The 22,192-nt window shown below is 37.3% G+C and overlaps 1 protein-coding gene and 1 long non-coding RNA gene across 3 annotated transcripts in view; one reads left to right on the plus strand and one right to left on the minus strand.

Annotated features, from left to right (window-relative positions):
- The window catches only part of LOC5572998 (unconventional myosin-XVIIIa), a 381,144-nt gene that overhangs the window by 111,927 nt on the left and 247,025 nt on the right, over positions 1–22,192 (minus strand). For both annotated transcript variants that reach the window (XM_021852938.1, XM_021852939.1), the window contains one exon: positions 17,735–17,962. In XM_021852938.1, coding sequence (XP_021708630.1) covers positions 17,735–17,962 — 228 coding nt within the window. The remainder of the gene's footprint in view (positions 1–17,734; positions 17,963–22,192) is intronic.
- Positions 19,655–21,085, plus strand: LOC5572999. The gene is made up of 2 exons (XR_002502143.1): positions 19,655–20,033; positions 20,423–21,085. It is a non-coding gene; the product is annotated as an uncharacterized LOC5572999 (long non-coding RNA).

Below are 22,192 nucleotides of genomic sequence, written 5' to 3' on the forward strand. Positions count from 1 at the left end.
ATACGCTATATTTCATCTACCAAATGTCAAAGTTTACCGGATTTATATTTTGATATATTTGAGATATCTGAATTCAATTTAACCACCTTTTTCATACATAAATAGAATATATTTATTGTTGTTTTCTTACCAAATTCATAATGAGCATGATTGAACGCTATTTGGTTATTGCAAGAACAACTCTATTTACATAGTGAACCAACAGACTGATGCTCTCATTATTAGAACAAACAATAACAGCGCCAGCTGCTCCAGAATGTAGGTCAATTTGGGGATGGGAAATGTTGACATATTATATGCTTAATGTAAGCCGAGGAGTCCTCTGCACTTCCACAATAACACACTTGGAGTTTTGATATGGAAAGGATTCGTTTTGGTAAACTATATAATTTGAAACGAATATAAACATATATATTCATGGCATATACACGGATGAGCTATACCAATAGTGCGATTATCACGCAAACCGGACACGATGGACTGTGCCCGTTCGATTTTGACATGGATCGGGTTTGGCAACAAAACTGTTCGATTTTGGCGACACGGAAATCCATATACAATAAAATGGTCAGTCACCAATCTTTTTAATCTCAATGTTTCTGTGGAAATTTTTAAGATTTACCATGTAAATTTAGTTCATGTTAATTATTGCGGTTATAAAACCATTTATAAAAATAACCGTTCGATTTTGACACGGTTGAAGAAGACAACATGCAAATTTCTAGACATTTTAACACATGATTAACAAAAAGTATATAATTAACAAATCTTAATTGATGCAATTTGTCAAAAATATTGTAGTATAATGGTCAAATTAAAAATAAATCTATTGTATTTACATGAAAAACCTAGTTGTTTTGAATTTAGATATCTCAACTTTGACATTTGGTAGATGAAATATAGCGCATTTTGAAACATTGCAAAAACTTGCAACTTTTTGAGTAAAGTTATGTTAAAAATTATGATCATTTTACAATAATTTGTTCAAAAATCAAAATGTTTATACAAAAACAATTTTTTTTTCATTCATTACATGCATGTTATCGAATTTCAGTGATGCATGGTGTTTAAAATGAAAAATTTTACAATTTTGACGTAAAAAGTTGTCAGATTTTCACATTTTTTAACATAACTTTGTTATTTGCAGTCCTAGAACTTTGGTGTCTTCGACAACTTGTCGTATTTTTACAAGTTCTGAAACTTTGCCGAAGACGCAAAAGCTCTAGGACGAGAAATAAAAAAGTTTGCATCGCAGCGCCACCTATGCGGCGAAATTTACAACTAACTTTTATCATTAAATTGAAGAACAAATAAATTCAAGATACGTCTCTTTGACACCAACCCGGAGAAATGCACTCCTAAAGCGCTAGAGGTTTTGTCTGGCTAAATTCTGCTCCTGGCCCAGTGTGCACTGGTTAAAGTCTACAATCCGCGTAGCATGGGCTAAAGAATGGGCCAATGGGCGGTATGAATAAAAAGCGTTGAACTTTACTATATGTAGCATCTACTCAAAAAAAAAACCTAAAAGTTTACTATAAGGTACCGCGGGGCAAGTGGGTAAATGGGGTAAGTGAAAATAATTGGTATACTTCACTGAATATGTGAATTAACGTTTTAAACTCATGCGTTAACCTTTGAGGCCATTGAGAACATTACGATATGCAAGAGATTTCTGAGATTTTTCAGCCATTATTGCATAATAGAGCGAAATATTGTTAACCTGTCAATTATTACTCCGTAACAAGTTGGCGGCGTGCAATCTTATTTTAATATTTTCAGCGGAAAAAAGTTGAGGAAAATAATTTCCTGCACCATTTCTAAATTGTCCCCTCTGACAGTTTTAAACCGCAATAAAAAATGTTTTAGAATTAATATGACATAGACCTAAAAATAACTATATTGAAACACTGACAATTTTCTAATCACGTGGGGCAAGTGAAAAGTTTCTCATTCGAGATTTAATTTGTGTTTTCTCTTTAAATAGCTATAATTATACAAGGTTCACAATTATCATAGAACAACAGAACGTGCTGATAATTCAAGAAACACTGTGCTCAGCTTAGCTTAGCTTAGCTTAGCTTAGCTTAGACTGACTACACATATCAATGGTTGCTATTCCGTGATTGACCGAAGTCAGTGAAAATGCACAAAGAATCAACTAGAAGTTCGGCTGGGATTGGCCATAATCTTCTTCAGTGTGCATAATTCAGTGCCTCTATTTATACATGGTCAATAACGGCGCCGGCCACGTCCTTGCAGTCAGGTGGGATTGGGGGAAGGAATGTTAGTGTGTAACCTTTGCTATTTGGAGACCGTGTTTGCCTCTGCATCTCCACAAAGGTTACTGGGAGGGATGTTTGTTAATGGGAAGGATCGTTGGGTCACAGGATTCACTTTGATAAGCGATTAGACCATGATAAATAATTATTTGTGAGATATGAACATGCTTATATGTAAATATAATATTTTCATTTGATATTAATATCTATGTAGAGAAAAATTATGCCGACACTTGAGGTGACGAACCTTTCAAAGTTTGTTGAATAAAGTGAACCTTTCGGAAGTCTACACTTGAAGTGTTGAACCATTCAAAGTTTTATTTTTAATTACAAAAATAAAGGTAAAAAGAAGAAGGTGTATTGATTAAAAAAAAATTTAGACATAAATAATTTATGAATCAGAGTTTATGTCGACACTCACAGTGACGAACCATTCATATTTTTTTGAAACATCATATTTACATCTCACCGTTGTAACGATTAACGGTACAGTCATACATATTTTATAGATTAGGAACAGTAGCATGAAACGAGCTCACCAATTGATCCGTCATCATTGAGCAGCAACAATCCTCTTTCAGCTTCAGTCGTTTGCTCGGCTATATAAAAGCACTCAGAGAAAATAGGCGCGCGACCCGTGAGGGAAAACAACTGACGACTACTCGGGCTTTCTTGAAGCACTGCCCAGGAGCAAGCGTCAATGTCGGAAGATCATAAAGAACTAATCGAAAGCGGCACTTTTTCACTTTACTCGATCGACGCGCGACATGTTTGATCCTGCCCTCATCGCCGGCCCCCGCAGGAGCAAGCGTCAAGGTCGGAAGATCAAACACAACTCAATTCAAGAAACACTGTGCTCAAAGCATTAAATGCTATTATCATGGCCAAATCATGGAACTTCTAAAATAAAGGTTGCCAAATATTATGATATTAATATGTTTACTTCGGACAGCCGATTAAAAGGAAGACATTAATAGAAAAGTTCCAATAAAAGAGAACGCACGGAAATCTTGTGAAATGTCTATGTAAAACTAGTTCAAAACATAAAAAATGGGGTATAGGTGTATCCACATAAAAAAGTTTCTAAATACTTTATTAAAGGATTCCGTTTGATTTCTCTTGAAGAGTTATCCGACGTAATATCCGATTTTCTTAAAAGCAAATAACGAGCGGTGGACACTCTACAAAGCAGAAATGCAATTGCTGTCCCATGATTTAAGAACTAACATTGGAAATATTGCAGTTATAATGTTGCCAAATCATTTCAACAAACATAACTGAACAGAAGAAAATTCAAGTAACAAGAATAAAATTTTCTTGTTTACATGTTACTCATGTTATTGTTCATTCGGACGCCTTAACAAATGGTAAAGGTTATAGAAATCGTGAATGTAGCTGTTAGTTTTTGAATTTATTGTTCAAAACGATAAACTTTTCACTTGCCCCACCTGTGGGGCAAGTGAAAAGTAACGAGACGTTTTTCAAAAACTTTTTCTGTACTTTTTTCTTCAATTTTACATAAAAATCAATTTCAGTATACTGCTTATATTTGGTGGGAGTCAAGCTAAAAAATATACACGACCTCATTTGTTTTAATTTAACCCTTTCTTTCCCACAGCTTTGTTCGACAATTTAACTATCAAAATGGCGTTTCTAAAAAAAGTGCTTGAACAAAAGTTGTTCCAAATAAGCTATATTATTCAAAATCACAATAAAAATTGTTGATTGTTTTTCAATAGTTAGTCGGTTGTTTTTCAATAGTTTGACCCTTAGGTCACTTATTTCGATGTTTGATAAGACAAATGAGCGTATAAATTTATTCCAATAATTATTGAGCTACTCGTACCAATTCGGTTTAGCTAGCGTTCGTTGAAAATCGGTGGATCACCTGTGCTACCATGGGAAAGAGAGGGTTAAGGTCTCTAGAATTTGAAGAATCCCAACTATGCGAAATCCATTACCCACTTGCCCCACGGTACCTTACTTTTGGTATGAATAAAAAACCTTTCGAACATGTAGTATCTACTACTTTCGAACATGAGTAGTGACTGATGTTGCACGTTTAGAAAATTCTATTCAGAGTGCAGAGTGATGCTGCACGTTAAGAAAATTCCATTCAGAGTGACACTTAAAATCAATAAAATCATGCATATATGCCAAATTTGTCGCTTACGTTTTATTCCATGGTCCAATCTACTGGTACATTACAACCATTGGTACCGGCACCCTATTATGTAATTTTACACGATTTGAAGTATAAATTTGCGATAAATCTAGCATTTCCTTTATGTGCATGTGAATTTTATAATGATGATTACAAAGATTTTTTTCTGAGAGTTTTGGAATTTTAGCTAAAAGCTAGCTTGAGATTACAGCAATTGTGGAATTATGAAGTTCCTAACATTTTCAAGATTCCAGTACTGAGAATTTAATGAAATAGCGGTAGAATTTTGAGCTTCCTCTGTGAATTAAAAAAAAAACAGCATGTTGAACTCCAATGATGGATATGGAATTCTTAGTATTTCTGTGGTATTCTCATTATTTCGGTAGGTTTCCTGGTAGTATCCCTGGAATTCTTAGAAATAAAAATAAATTCTCACAATAGTGGTTGAATTAAGGATTTTCTGTTTCATTTTTTCATTCAGACATTTAAAGGTTTATACTATAATTGAAGATTTCCTCTGAAATCCCAACGGAACTGAAAATCAAAGGGATCTAAAGTTTACAAGAATTCCAAAGATTCGGACCAGAGTTTGCAGGAATCTCACTGAAATCTCAGAAATTCTTACAGAAATACCGTCTTAAAGATACCCGAATAATTTCAAAAGATTAATAGCGAGATCAAACACCGGATTTACAATATTCCCAAAAGAATCCCAGAATGGCTTACAGAATCCCAGAATTGTTATATTAAATCTAGAATGCCTATCGGAAACCCAGATTTACTATAAGTATTCTAGAATTCCAAAGGAAATCAGAGAATCTGGGATGACAGAATTCTTACATAAATTAGGAAATACTTTATAATTAGTTGAAATCCATCCGACATCCGAGAATTCCTAAGAAACAACATAATTATCGTAATGCCAGATTGAACATAATTATTGTAATGAGTATCTTCGTATCTGCCAAACGATATTCACATGCAAAATGGTCAATTGACATTGAAAGCTCTCAGTTAAAAACTGTGTAAGTACTCATAAGAATACTAAGCTGAGAATTAGGCTATGTCCCTGTTGGGACTTAACGTCAGAAAGAATACCAGATCTCTCAACTAAATTCAAAATTCCTCACCGGAATCTCAAAATTCTTTTCGAAATATCAAAATTTCAACGGAAATCTCAAAATATCTTTCGAAATATCAAAGCTGACATCGTTTTCCCATGATATTTACTCAAATTTAAATTATTCCATTCATTTCAACAATCGCAAAGCATGAGTAGCAACCTCTGAAGCTAACTACCAGTAGCTTTGTAGTAAATGCTACCTATATTCATAGCAACGCGTTGTTTGTAGTATGTTCGAAAGGTGTAGAAAGAGAAATGACACAAACATGTTCCACATATAGCGTTTACTAAACTCAACTTTACTACATTTTATTCATACGGCCCAATGTGTGACAACCCTTCATAGGCAAAATTAAGGTAGAAATTACACAATGGACCGATACTATTAATCGCGACAATCAACTGATACTTTCTCGCCTACGAGTTGGGCTTACTCACGCTACACACGATATGGGATCCACGGGGCCTTTTCGCAGAATATGTTCAACACGCAACATAACCATATCGGCCAACTAGTCAACTGTCCATTCTACCAGGGTAAACGAAATCGCTATGATATCCCAACCAACATTAGAGCCATCCTTAGGGTAAGTCGCCAATTGTTGAACGGTCAAAATGCTCGCTAATTGTTGAATACGCCATAAGGAATACACGGACTGTTCATTTTTTTTTTTTTATGTCTTTATTTATGTGAATTTTAACACATCCGGCTAGTTCTTCACTCGTCAGAGAGAGTCAGACGGACTCCTCGCAAAAAAGAAATAAAAGGTTAGACCAAAGGGGCCTACCTTCGAGCCCAACCACGGGGTCTCGCCTATCGTTTAATTACAGAGTTAATTTTTTACAATACAAATTAAAATAAAAGCAAAGAATCACAAACACATTTTCTTCAGTGTGGAGGTTTTCTAGTTCATTTGTTCTTCTACCTGCCACTAGGTGGCCTCTGAATGTTGCGTGCAAGCTTGAGATGTTTCGTTGCCATCGTTCCACTTTGACATCTAAGCATTTCCTCTCTTCACTGTCAATCATTTGATCCGTATGAAAAGTGAAGAAGTTTTCCACATGGAGGCTGCCGAGAATCCGGGGAAAAATACAGCGGAGGCGACTGGTGTTCGATGGAGGGAGCAGATTCGGAAAGCAGCTCTTCGAGGGGGACGACTATTATCGCCGCGGGAAATTTGTTGGAGAGATGAACCACCGCATCGAAATCAATCGTTCTGGTTCTGTCGAAGAGCCTACCGGTCGTTCCCCTAGCACCTTGGTTTGTTCGGGTAAAAGAGGCCGCGTAGAGGTACCGACGAACTTCGTTGAAAGTAGCAGCGGTACGCACGGGACTGAGAAAGGTTGCTCCGGGGGCGTATCACCCTAGGGGTCGGAGGCTGCCAATCCCTGTCCTTAGGCAGATTGGGGAGGTAACAGCAGTCCAGGTAAGTCCTAATGCTGTAGCTTTGTTTGGATTGTCTTTTTTAAATTTTCCTTTTTTAGGACTGAACCAGCGGTCGTCGGTAGAGGGGAACGCGATACAGGTAATTCCCCGGTTGATTCGCTCAGATTAGCTTTTAAAACACGGCCACAGACGTGGGACTTACCACCCGAGTTACGGTGCTCGGGGAGCCCAGAGTGGATAACCGCCGTTCCTTTAAAGTTGGAGGCGGGGTGTTTCGTGCAATTTTTAGAGATGATTCTTTTACGCTCAATTAGGTCAACAGATTCATGTCCGATGTTTCCACTATTGCTCTCCTGCTCTTCGGTATCATGGGTGTCATGCGAGTGTCTGTTTCGATGGAGAGGGTCTTACAACCTGAGTGCGGTTCCGGATGCCAAGCCTACTTTGCCACGGATGATCAGATATTGTTGTAAAGTTTAGCGTCCTTAAGGAAACTAATTAAGACAATTTCACTGGCACGGTCGTGCTGCAAGGTTGATTGGACGCTTCCCAATCCATACATTTGTCGGATGTGTTCCAGTGTTGGACAATTATTTAGGAAATGTTCGACGGAATTATGTTCTTGGCATGTTCCGCAGAGTTTTCGGAAATTGCGTCCTTCGCCCATATCATGGGAGACTCTAGTGTGTCCTGTTCGAAGGCGGGAAAGCACAATTTGTTCTCTTCTATCTTTACGGTCTTCCCAGTGTTCGGTGCAACATTTGATTTTCCTGGTGAAAAGAGATCGTTCTAGGTGCCATTGTTTGCTCCAAGCTTCCTCCGTCTTTTTCTTCAGCCATAACTTGATGTCCGCACACGGTACCTTGTTAGTCAGGGGTGTGCTATCCCTACCGGAGTTGGCGCATCGGTCTGCATTCTCGTTCCCGGCGATACCGCAGTGGCCGGGTATCCACATTAGAGTGGTGTTTGGGTGTGTATCCAATGCATTTTGGATTGCTTGGATCCAAGGGTGGCGATTGTTCTCCGATTGGGTGGCCAGAATGACACTCGCCGAATCGGTGGCTATCAAAACCGGACCAATTATGTCTTGTTGGTGTGTTATGGCCTGGAAGATGGCTGCTGCCTCTGCCGTGAAAACGGAACACTGCTCTGGAAGACTCCTCTGTTCCCAGACTCCGACTCCACACCAACCGATTCCAACTTTTCCAAGAGACTTGGAACCGTCGGTATATCGAATGTTGAAGATTGTGTATTTTGTACGGACACGGTCGAGAAAATGTGCCTGTACCCGCTCGCTGTTGCATCCGCTCCTGAATCTCGTCTTGATATAATTATCTACCATTGGTGCTTTAGCGTACCAACTTCTAGCTCCGTTCCGGTAGCGCTCAAGTACCGGGGGAAGAATGATCCCGATTATCGATCGAAGGATCTTGTTGGCTTGGGTTAACAAAGGGGTCTCTGAACCATCATCGCTAGTTTTTTCTAAGTAACTAGCGACTCTGCTTCCCAGTACCGCGGCGGCTTTGTAGCGAAAAGGGAGCACTACAGCCTCCACGCATGCCGAGTCCGCCGGTGTCGATGGGAGGTGTTTTGATATTATCCTTACAGCATTGTTGTATGTAGGTGCGAGTACCGAGACTAACTCGGCAAAGTTTCTACTTGTTGCTTCTAGTCCGTAGAATAGCCTACTACAGATGACGGCCTCCGCTACCCGGTAGCGTGACTTCCGATCGCTTTTCGTCCTTTTACCCGATATTGCCTTTAGCAAATTTAATCGTGTTTTGCAGGCATTCTTGATGGTGTTTAAATGTGGCCGAAAATTGAGTTTGCGGTCAAAGGTAACTCCCAATATTTTCCAAGAGTTTTTGAGCGGAATCGGGCTACCGTGAACCATCACTGGCTGTTTTGGTGGCTGATGCTTGTCAAGGCATATGTGAAGTCTTGCGCACTTGTTGGCGGAGATGTCAAAACCGACGTTACTAGCCCATTTAGCGACCGCGTTGACTGCAGTTTGTAGTTTACGTCTTATTATTTTAGGGTACTGACCAGTGACTATAATAAGGATATCGTCGGCATAGACGAGTATGTATACCCCTTTTGGCAGTACCTCGAATACTCCGTTCATCCCGATTAGGAACAGGGTCACGGCAATTACGGAGCCTTGTGGCACTCCGGTTTCTTCGCTCGTTTCTCGGGAGCGGTGGTTTCCGATAATAACCTGGAAGCTACGATTTGACAGAAAATTTCTTACGAACTGGGCGAGATTTCCAGAGACTCCCCAATCCAACAAACGTCTTAAAATTCCCGGCGTCCAAGCTCTGTTATAGGCTTTGGCCAAATCAAGTGAAGCAATCTCGACGTGTTCTCGTTTTTCCATGGCTCGGTCAAGAATGTCATTTAACGCGGCGAAATATGTACCCGTTCCGAAACCCGGCCGAAAAGCATGTTGCCGGTTATCTAGCAGTCCTTTTTCCTCAATGTATTCGGTGAGTCTTCTGTTGACCATTCGTTCCATAACCTTGGCCAAACAACTGGTTAAAGCAATCGGCCGATAACTGCTCTTGTCTGTATTTATTCCGGAAGCTTTCGGGATCGGAACCACCAGACTTTTTTTCCAATTGGTTGGCAACGAGCCAGCCGTCCATTCTTCGTTGATGCGATCCAAAAACATTCTTTTTCCCATAGGAGGTAGTTTTTTGATCATCGGGTATCCGATTTCATCCGGTCCTGCGGATTTACCATTCGCTTTCCCGAGGGCGAAGTTAAGTTCGGTCAATGTGAAAGGTTGGTTGAAGCGTTTTCCAGGGTTCTGAGGGATGTAGATATTATCCAAAATCATATTAGCGGATCCGTGTTTCTTCGTGAAATCTGCTGGGTATCGGTTGAAGGAAGATAGGACTGTTCAACAATATGCGAGGTTTTTAGCCGTTCAATATTAGGTGAATGACCCTACTTTTTCAACTCGTGAGTGGGCTACTGGAGCATGAGCGGCTTACTCGTACGTCGACGGTAACTGAACAGTAGAAAATTGAAAGGACAAGAATAATTTGTTTTTACATGTTAGTTATGTTCTTGGAGGTAATAGAAATCGTAAATAATATAACTGCTACTTTTTTCAATTCATTGTTCAAAACGACAAACTTTCCACTTGTTTGCCCAACTTGTGGTAGTAGGGATAAATTTTTCTGAAAATTCTCCTATATTTCTTTTCTTTAATTTTACATAAAAAATCAATTTCAGCATACCGCTTATATTTGGTGGGAGTCAAGCTAAAAAAATATACACGAGCTCATTTATTTCAAAGTCTTTACTATTTGAAGAACCTCAACTATACGATTTCCATAACACACTTGCCCCACGTTACATTGGGCATGAATTGATTCTTATTTGATTTGTGTCACCTTTGATGAATTGCAAAAATATATTTTGATCAATTATACGCGCTTTTGTAACACTGAAACAAGTGTTGAAGTAATGAGAACCTTGAACGAGTTTTTAAATTTACTATTCGAACCACGATTGAGCTACAGTGACTTCATCTCATTTTCGTACGGGGCACTGTTTCCACATCAAGTAGGTTTAAAACTATTAAATGATTTACGGACTTCGATATACTTTATCAATTACGAAGGTCGTAGGTGTCATCTATTGCTCGGCAATAACAAACTCTATTCATTCGCTGAAATCTTTGGAATAATGGAAAAGTATTGAATTTGTGTCTAAAATTGAGCCAATCCCATATTCGTACACCTAACAAAAATCAAACATACAACATTCAAAACTATTTTTTTATGTGCAAGATGATTGCTCAATATCTTCATTACGTTTTTCAGATGTAGTAGAGTACATTTGGAAAACATATAAGTGGACATATTTAAAACTTAAGTAAATTTAAGAAAAATACCACTTTTTCAATGTTTTTTGCTAAAAACAATCTAGTAAATCGAACAATAACGTATTTTTTTTTAAATTACGTCACGTACAGAAGAGGAAGGAGGGGGTTACAATGAAACGTGACTACTCATATAAAAATTGGAATCCATGAAAAAAGTGTGATACAGAGGAAAATTGAGGAGGATGATTATGGCAAAACATTGCGTGACATAATTTATGGATGTACCCTGATAAAGAAATTGCAACATAAAGAATAAAAATTTCAGATGCGAAAGGTGCATGCCAGAACTAAATCATTTAGTGACTTCAATTCAATTTTCTGCTCTACCACGTAAGTAAGACACAGACATACATACATTTCCATACATGTACATGTACAATAATGCACACTTAAGCCATTTATACCAAAAACAAAATTAAATCTTACATCAAATATTTTGATTTAGAAAAAAACCTGATGTTTTAGAATAGTCTTCAAAAAGATTATATAAAACTTGCCAGTTGACAATGGAAACACAACTATCAACATATTTTTTCTGGTTCAAGTTATTAGTATACAATGTGACTCTGATCTGACAGTGATCGAAATTTATATTTGGCAATATCAGAATTTCATTAGTGCTGATCAAAAGTTAGTCCTTCAGTCCAATGACAGTCAAATATTGGACTCCAACTATTACATGCTTTACAGATGTGAATATTTGAAGCCAACATTATTCGGCTATAACGGCTATAACTGTTGGTGAGGGGTAATTCATAAATTACGTCACGTACAGAAGAGGAAGGAGGGGGTTACAATGAAACGTGACTACTCATATAAAAATTGGAATCCATGAAAAAAGTGTGATACAGAGGAAAATTGAGGAGGATGATTATGGCAAAACATTGCGTGACATAATTTATGGATGTACCCTGATAAAGAAATTGCAACATAAAGAATAAAAATTTCAGAGGCGAAAGGTGCATGCCAGAACTAAATCATTTAGTGACTTCAATTCAATTTTCTGCTCTACCACGTAAGTAAGACACAGACATACATACATTTCCATACATGTACATGTACAATAATGCACACTTAAGCCATTTATACCAAAAACAAAATTAAATCTTACATCAAATATTTTGATTTAGAAAAAAACCTGATGTTTTAGAATAGTCTTCAAAAAGATTATATAAAACTTGCCAGTTGATAATGGAAACACAACTATCAACATATTTTTTCTGGTTCAAGTTATTAGTATACAATGTGACTCTGATCTGACAGTGATCGAAATTTATATTTGGCAATATCAGAATTTCATTAGTGCTGATCAAAAGTTAGTCCTTCAGTCCAATGACAGTCAAATATTGGACTCCAACTATTACATGCTTTACAGATGTGAATATTTGAAGCTAACATTATTCGGCTATAACGTTTAAGTTACTGCATCACTGATGCATATAGTCTTAGGCAGCGTCCATTAATTATGTAACGCTAAAATTGGAAATTTTCGACCCCCCTCCGTAACGCTTTTTGTATGAAAAATTTTAATTTTTTGTATGAGTCGTAACGCTTGAGCCTACTTCCCAGTAAACACAAACTCGTATACGATAGCGCATAAGAGTGCAAATGTGGATGCGATAAACCTTTATGCGCCATAAGGCTGCATGCAAGATGTACGTATATCGCCTCCACATTTGGACTCTTATATCACATCATATATAACGGTGTGTTTACTGGGTCCCCCCTCCCCCTAGAGCGTTACGTAACTTATGGATGCCGCCTTATTCACCGATAGAACCGAATCCACGCGGTCCAAGATTTTTGACACTAGAGCTGGCCAGAATACCTGGGGAGCATACGGAAGCGTGCCCGCTCAAATGTCACAATTCTTGGACCGAGTGAGTTCAGCAAGGAAGGCTCTTTACTGCTACCTCAACGCGTCGCTGGTTCTAAAAGGTAAACAGCCATACAAACCAAACAATGGCGAAGGCGTAATCAATTTTCTCGAAAACATTCATTTTGGGAATTAAGTAGAATTTTCTGATTAAATTGGCAACAAAGCACTGCAGTAGCGCGTAGTAAATAACAGCTTGCAAACAATACCATTCAAGCGCAGTTATTACCTGTAATTTTGCGAACAATATTTTTTACTTTTCCACGTTAAAGTCATAAAACTGGTTCTGGACTTAGGTTGGCGGCTATTCAATTTTACTCTCATTTGACAGCCGCCCTTCACCATTGGAGTTCATATATGGATAAGTCAATTTATCCGTTTTTTCGTTCTTCACTCCCTTCAAAAGATCAAAGGATTGCATCCGAAATAAGCGATTGTTGCTCGAATCGATAGTAAGTATCCATTGTTTTGATCTAGACAGACCAATTTCTTGTAGGTTGTTTCCTTGATGTTTCGCACATAAAAGCAATTCCCAGCTAATATTTTTTTTGCGAAAATATCTCCTTTGAAGATACCAAATTTTTCATCACTGGACTTCAATCATGAGAATGACTTCCATACTAAGAAGGTTTTAGGCAAATAGCTTTCTTTGGATTTAATCAGTGGACTGATATATAAGCGAAAAAAATGTGTGCCCAGTAGTGACATTTAGGTGATTTCCAAAGTAATAAGTTTCCAGGCAAATAGGTCTCATTCAGTTCTCCAACTTTGCCAAAAACACTAACTTTGTATCCAATCTCTAGATTGAGATGAAAGCAAATAATGTGTTTGTCTACTAGCGCCACCTTGGGAGAATTTTCCAATCTACCGTAATTTCGGGTGAAATTGATCATTTTTCACGGTTTTTCTAGTCTGTTTTCTATAATGTTAACAATGCCAAACAACTAAATGCAGGAAAACAAGTACGAAGGTGAGCCTCATCGACTTATGTACCGACATTTTCTAACAAATGTCATTTTAGTGTTAACAAATACCTCAAAAATAAAAAATCAGAGGATCTCATTTCGGGGTGAAATTGATCACTTGTCAATGCCATTATTGTTAGTTTCCAAAACAACTCTATATGATAAATTTGAGCTCCCTGAATCCGGATATGCTTGTAAAATTCTTATCAATGCAATATTTATATAAATAACGAATAGTTAAATTTCAAGAATTACGCGGAAAACGCCTAAATGTATGCAATTTCCTAAGGAATTCAATGATATCTAACAGAAATTCAATTATTTCAACCATATGAGCAAATTGGTACGAGTTTTGGTGATGAAATTTGGTTTGGGGATATATCTCAAGCATCCTCACAAACTTTCAGGTTTATACCATGTTCAAATCCTTGCTTATAAATAGAAGTTCATAGGTGTTTGTCAATACTGCACCGTGCATGATTTTGAAATTTTACGTTATTTACATAGTAATAAACATTTTTTAACGCAAAAAACTTCACAACACACCATTCGACAATAGTTACGACAAGCAACGTACATTTACTGCAACTTACATTGATATTTGTGCTCCATTCCGAATAAATAAAATCGAGTGATACGATGATCAATTTCACCCTTCTGATCAATTACACCCGATTTTACGGTACTATGTTTCTGGGCGAATAGATCCCATTCAGCTAAACACTTTTGACGAAGATACCAGATCCAAGAGTTCGATTTTTTTCAGTCTAATCGCTGGACTGATATAAAAAAAATGGTTTTAGGCGAATAGGATTCATATAGTAGTTCAACATTGTCCATGACACAAAGTTTGTATCTAATCACTTGACTGAGATATTAGCTAATAAAATCTTTGCCCACTAGCGCCATCTTGTGAGTATTATAAGGTTTTATGTGAGTAAGTATCATTTAGTTGTTCAACATTGTCGAAGACAACAATTTTGTATCTCATTACAGAACTGAGATGCAAGCAAATACAATATATGCCGACTAGCGCAATTTAGTGAATGTTTTCCGAACTTATAAGTTTTCGGGTGAATAGATCTCATTCAGTTGAACACATTTGTCGAAGACACCAATGTTGTATCTCATCACTGAACTAAGATATAAACAATCAAAATGTTCGATCGCTAGCGCCATCTTTTGAGTGTATTCCGAACTAAAAACGTTTTAGGCGAATATGTCTCATTTAGTTGATCAACTTTGTCGAAGACATCAATTTTGTATCTAATAACTGGACTGAGATACAGGAAAATAAAATCTCTGCTCACTAGCGCCATATAGTGAGTGTTTTCCCAACTAATAAGTTTTCGGGTGACTAGATCTCATTCAGCTAAACACATTTGTCGAAAATACCAACGTTGTATATCATCACTGAACTGAGATATAAACAATCAAAATGTTCGACCATTAGCGCCATCTTTTGAGAGTTTTCCGAACAAATAAGGTTTTTGGTGAATAGTTCTCATTTAGTTGATCAACTTTATCGAAGACACCAATTTTGTATCTCATAACTGGACTAAGATATAAGCAAATAAAGTTTTGGCTCACTAGCGCCATCTTGGGAGTGTCTTCCGAATTTATAAGGTTCTATGCGAATAGGTATTATTTAGTTGTTCAACTTTGTCGAAGGCACCATTTTTGTATCTCATAACTGGGCTAAGATATAAGCAAATAAAGTTTTGGCTCACTAGCGCCATCTTGGGAGTGTTTTTCGAATTTGTTAGGACCTTACGAATAGGTATTATTTAGTTGTTCATCTTTGTCGAAGACACCATTTTTGTATCTCATAACTGGCAAAGATATAAGCAAATAAAGTTTTGTCTCACTAGCGCCATCTTGGGAGTGTTTTCCGAATTTATAAGGTTCTATGCGAATAGGTATTATTTAGTTGTTCAACTTTGTCGAAGGCACTATTTTTGTATCTCATAACTGGGCTTAGATATAAGCAAATAAAGTTTTGTCTCACTAGCGCCATCTTGGGAGTGTTTTCCGAATTTGTAAGGTTCTATGCGAATAGGTATTATTTAGTTGTTCAACTTTGTATAAGACACCAATTTTGTATCTCATAACTGGACTAAGATATAAGCAAATAAAGTTTTGGCTCACTAGCGCCATCTTGGGAGTGTTTTCCGAATTTGTAAGGTTCTATGCGAAAAGGTATTATATAGTTATTGAACTTTGTCGAAGACACCAATTTTGTATCTCATCGCTGGACTGAGATATAAACGAAGCAAATATTTGTACGCTGGAAAGTTGTTTCATATGTTGCTTATATATGCGACATTTATTGGCGTCTGTGCGCCACCTGGTGAGTTAATTCTGAATTATAATAGTTACCAAGTGGAAGTCAGCAATCCTGTGAACAACTTTGCAGAAGACAGTTTTCTCCTAAACATCTTTATTTTCAAGATATTTGCTCTACTAGTACTGTCCTATTTATAGGACGCTGGGCGTTCGGGGCTTCTGTCCTATTTTAAGGACGCTGGGCGGATATGGGTTAAGATTGAATCCTACAACAAAAATGAACGCTATTGCTAGAATTATTGGATTTTATAGCAAAAATCATTGAAAAACTGGTTTTTCTAATAATTTTACCTAAGTTTCATATATGTCCGCTTATAAATTGTCCAAATGTACTCTACAACGTATGAACAACGTAATATAGCACTTGAGAAATCAACTAGAGCATTAAAAATCAGTTTTAAATGTTGTATGTTTAAATTTTGAAAGGTGTACGAATATGAGATTGGGTGAATTTTAGACACAAATTCAATACTTTTCCATTAATCCAAAGATGAATGTAAATGGAAACATTTTATGACTGTTAAATAATAGATGACACCTATGGCCATCAATATAGATAAAGCATTTCAAATTCAATATATCATTTAATAGTTTTTTACTTACTTGATCTAACGCCAGTGTCCTGTACGAATATGAAATTGGACCACTGTATGATGAACGCTTTTTATTTGCGTTTTGTTACCTCTGAATCCAACCGTATCGATAGCCGTGCGGTAAGCGTTCGCGCTTGATAATCACTAGATCCTCGGTTCGATTCTGGCCTGCTGCAAGTTTTTAACCATGATATAATATTTTTTACTGTCCAAATGATGCTATGGTAAAATTTAATGCACAAAATATTCGAAATAAATACGAATTTAGTCTGCACAAATCAAATGGCAATGTGTATTTAATTTTACCCTCTGATATACTGCCGTGAATCGCAAGTCAGTCCCATCTGTAAAAAGTAGGCATTGAGAAAATGGGCTGTGAAGTTTTCAAACTCGTTTTCCATACAAATATTCAAAAAAATCCAGAGGATTGGAACATGTTCCAATCTTAATGAAACTTTCACAACTTGCTTATCATTATGATATCTTACCGAGAAAAATATAAAGATAATCAAAACAAGTTGCATTTTGGTGTTCCACGGTGCGAAAGTCTGTAGTGGGACTGATATGCGGTTACTTTTCATTATGGGACAATTTGACTTGCTGTTTTTTCCTAATTTTTCCGAACAAATCATTTTATTTTATTAGTGCAGCTGAAAGAACATTGGAAAAGATGTTGAAAATTGAACTCAACTCAATTTTGACGAAAATGCAGATGGGACTGACTTGCGATTCACGGCAGTATAGTATTTTCAACCGCAACGCTGTTCTCAGTGCATGTTTGTCCATTGTTCAAGATCCCAGCTCACAGTGACAGTACGTGACAGCAGAATCTCTTACTTTGACGCAAAGGCATGTTTTATCAGTTTCTCCCTCCTAGGGTGCCCCACTTACCGAAATCAAAAGTGCACGCGTTCACTAATATGACGTTTGAGCGGTTCCAAATTCACTGGTTTCCATGGTCACATAAATAACACGTTACCGCTCAAATGTCAAATAGTGAACTCTTACATTGGTCCATAAAGACTTTGAACAAATCATGGGCAGAATAGGATTATGTTATGCGATAAACAATTATTTTAGTTATGGCTTCTGAGTTTCTAACTTACCTTCTGTTCCAGTATTTGGTTGTCAGCTTTAAGCTCGTTCCTCTCGCTTTCCAATTTTTCGATTTTTTTCTTCATAAGCTGCAATTCATTGATCGCAATTGCAAGTTGTTCTTCGGTTCGATGCACATTCAACAAGGGCGAAACTTTCACGAATAATCGCCACCATGGCCATTCCTTCACCCTGAGAAAAGCACGCACATTTCGTTGAATACATTGAACAGCTAATTCCTGCAAATAAAATTAACAAAATATGTTTTATAAAGTTAACTGTTGTCAAGGTCAAATGAACTGATGCACGTTTTCACTAATTAGACGTTTGAGCGGTGTCGAATTTACTGGCCATAGTGGTTATCACGCCCAATGGTATAGTGGTTATCACGCCCAATGGTATGGGTGCCCTAGTGTAGATGTAGTTGTGAACTTTAGAGGAAAACAATATGCACTAATCCACTTCGATACCGTCGATCCGCCCTCAAACCGCATGGCGTACAAATCACTCGGCTCAACGCAATTTATAATTATGTATTGAGTTGTATATATTAGTTGTGGTGCTAGAGGACTTCTTGAAAATCCACTGAGATTCTTTAAAAAACCCTCCTGAAATTATTCTTCTTCTTGGCATTAACGTCCCCACTGGGACAGAGCCGACTATTCAGTGTAGTGTTCTTATGAGCACTTCCACAGTTAAAACTGAGAGCTTTCTTTGCCAAAGTTGCCATTTTTGCATTCGTATATCGTGTGGCAGGTACGATTATACTCTATGCCCAGGGAAGTCAAGGAAATTTCTTTCACGAAAAGACCGACCGGGAATCGAACCCAGACACCTTCAGCATGGCTTTGCTTTGTAGCCGCGGACTCTAACCACACGGCTAAGGAAGGCCCCAAAAAAAATATTATATGTAGTTATTTCTTTGATCGCTCTATGATTATTCCAATAACCTCCTTGGGACTTCTATTGGATTATCCTGGAAACCAATCTTGAGTTATTATGGAAATCCTTTCAGGATTCTTCCGAAAAATTTTCCTGGAATTCTGCCGAAAATGATTTAATGATTGCTTTCCAGTGGAATGGAATCTATTTTAAAAATCTGGGTTTCATCTGGGTTCGGGGATTCTCACAAAATTGATCGGGATTTCTTCTGGAAATCCAACCGAAAATATTATTTAAATTCTGATATTTTCCTCGTAATCCTTCAGTATTTCTTCCGTGAAACTCTTTGAAACTTTTTCGAAAATCCCTCTGAGATTCTTTCGGAAAAATGTCTTACATTATACCTATTATTCTGGAATACTCTCGGAAAGACGCCTGAGACTATAGGGTGACGGTTGTAATGTACCAGTAGATTGGACTATGGAAAAAAAACGTACATTTTTCGATAAAAACGATATGTGCTATTTTTGGTCGATTGATCGCCTCTGGTTTAGTCGATTTGCCAAATTTCAGCTTTTTATCTTATCAAAAAGTCATATAAATAATTAAGTTTACGTAAAAAATTGGCTCCCTTGCACCAATTGTAGCCGTCGTGTTCCAGTAGTGGATCAACGGTTGGAAGCAGTTTTTGAAATGGATGTATAAAAATGAAGAAAAGTCGCAGATATGATCTTTATGGTTTATTCGAAAGATATTAGTTGCTGTTCCGAGGGAAACATGTTGAATCTATGTAAAAATTTACCATTATGTTTAAAATTCCTTGTATCATTCCCCAACGTCTACTACTGGAGCACTAGCGCAACTACTGGAACACGTGTACCAATAGTGGCTCAAGCGATTTTATGTTGAAAAATTAGTTTTATCACTCTTATTATATTTTTCTCATATAGTAGAGGTTGAAATCTATCTGTTGACGCCAAAAGATCTCTGTTAGGGCTATTCGTTATTTTGTTATGATTTTTTATAGCTTAGGTAGTGTGGTGAATACCATCCTTAGGGTTTAAAACGATCAGCTTCTGCCGTTGTGGCGATCAAAATACACATAAGATAACGAATTGTTATTTACTGATAATACCTAAAAGAAGAAGATCTTTTGTATAGATTCCTACAAATAAAGTGATCGAGCAGGCACTCGATCTTCTATAGCTTGAACTGCCAACAAAACAACATCTTTCAATATTGGAGTTATCTCGAGAAACCTTGTTTATTTCCTAGTTTATCCTTTAGCTTATATCAATTACACGTATATAAAAGTGGCGACGAGATAATTGGCAAACGCGTGTGAAAAATAGCTATCCAGCAGAAGAGAACGTGAAGTTTTTGTATATTCATCGCCATTGATAGCTAGCAGTGGAAAAATGGGTAAAGGTAATGTTTTGCGCCATTTTCGACATCGGTTGGTGTAGATATAATAAGAAACAAACGGAAAAGTTTATCAGTGAAACGGTCTGACTGACGTGTGACGAAATTGTCCGAAATTTTTTAGAGATTTTGGTAAGCTAGTGCTAATACAAGTTTTAACTTGATGGCTTATTGTATGGCTAAGGCCGACAGCGTAAAGTCTTGACGCATATTTTTTCACTAACGAAGTGGATTGTCCATGTGGTTGTAGCATGAATGTGCATTGTTGATTGGGACGGTACTATTACAGCAGCTTCCAAGAGAGGGAAGAGAACAAGTCTGAGCTAAATTACTTGATGCTCATTTACAGTGTTTCTAGCTTGTGATAATAAAAAGTGCCTTATTTTTTTGCACAGGTACATGGTAGTGCATGGAGTATTCGTCCCTGGAGTCCTGGTTCAAGCTAAAAGTTTAGCTCTACACAATATGATGGACAGAGGCGACACAAGCTGCGTTACAGCAGTTCTCACATCGATTGACCACGATCCAATGATCATCGGCGTATGGATGGCGAAAATGTTCGCTGCGATATTCCATGAGATACGCTATAGCCTGAACGAACATCCTGTTGAAGCAGATCCGAACAATCCGCCAGGAAGATCGAAAATTCGACATGAATCGGAATCGAGTTTTAATGCTTTGCTTGAGAAAGTCAAATGGCTTGTTTTAGAAGATTATTGTTTTGAAAGTGTACTATATTCTATACCAAAAGTGCGAATTTTTGTGTATATTAGATTTGACAGTGTCTATTGATAATTAAGATTAGAATGAATGCTATTCGCGGTTCAGCAATCACAAAATGATGTTTGAAACTTCTACAGAGGGAAGAATTGTGGTGAATACCATCCTTAGGGTTTAAAACGATCAGCTACTGCCGTTGTGGCGATCAAAATACACATAAGATAACGAATTGTTATTTACTGATAATACCTAAAAGAAAAAGATCTTTTGTATAGATTCCTACAAATAAAGTGATCGAGCAGGCACTCGATCTTCTATAGCTTGAACTGCCAACAAAACAACATCTTTCAATATTGGAGTTATCTCGAGAAACCTTGTTTATTTCCTAGTTTATCCTTTAGCTTATATCAATTACACGTATATAAAAGGTAGTCCACTAATGGCACCGGCACCCTAATAAAAAAATCTGTTTTTTCACTTCACTGTCTTCCGTGCAAATTCTTGGGATACTTTCGGAAATTTCACTGGGATTCTTTTGTAAATCCCAATGGAATTCTCCCAGAAATTTTTTTTAAATCTTTAATTATGGAAATCATCCGAAAATTCCTCTGTAATTGTTTGGATATCCTCCTTTTATTCTTACAGAAATCCTACTTATATTCTTACAGATTTATTGTTATTGATTTTATTGTTTCTGCCTGAGATAATTTTTAGAAATGGTCGGGACTCGGGTTTGAAAATTTGAAATTTTTCGGGTTCGGGTTCGGGTCGGGTTTGAAGGCCATAAAATTATCGGGTACAGGTCGGGTTCGGGCTTGCAAATAGTCGGGTTTAGGTCGGGTTTGGTGAGAATTGTGAACAGAGTAACAACCTAAATGCTTCCCTAAGCATCAGAAACCATGAATTTACCATCTTTCCGAACTCGGGTTTTTCTTACAAAAATATTTCGGGTTCGGGTCGGGTTTGGGTTTACACAGTAATAAATTTTCGGGTCCGGGTTTGCTTTTCAATTATTGTCTCGGGTTCGGGTCGGGTCCGGGTTTGAAAAAATAAAATAAGTCGGGTACGGGTCGGGTTCGGGTTTGAAAAATGTGAAACCCGACCATCTCTAATAATTTTGTATATCCAGAATTTTTCCGAAAATTCCTTCGTGATTCTTTAGAATTTTTTTCTAAGTTTCTTTGAGAAAAAAAACTCTGGAAATTCATAAGGAAGTGCTTTTAATTTTTTTCGTGATTTATCAGTGATTTCCCTTGGAAATTTTCTTAAATCTTCTGAAAATCCCTCTTGAGTTCAAATGGAAATCCTTCAAGCAAACTACCGGATAGCCACAGGGACTTTAAAAAAATACCTATGAGATTCTTTGATTATTGATTTCTTTTTCTGAGCATCTTTTGAAAGTGACTTTTAAATGGTTCCGGAAATTCCATTTGAAATTATTCCGT

The sequence above is a fragment of the Aedes aegypti genome, chromosome 3, assembly GCF_002204515.2.
Source record: "Aedes aegypti strain LVP_AGWG chromosome 3, AaegL5.0 Primary Assembly, whole genome shotgun sequence".
Taxonomy (NCBI): domain Eukaryota; kingdom Metazoa; phylum Arthropoda; class Insecta; order Diptera; family Culicidae; genus Aedes; species Aedes aegypti.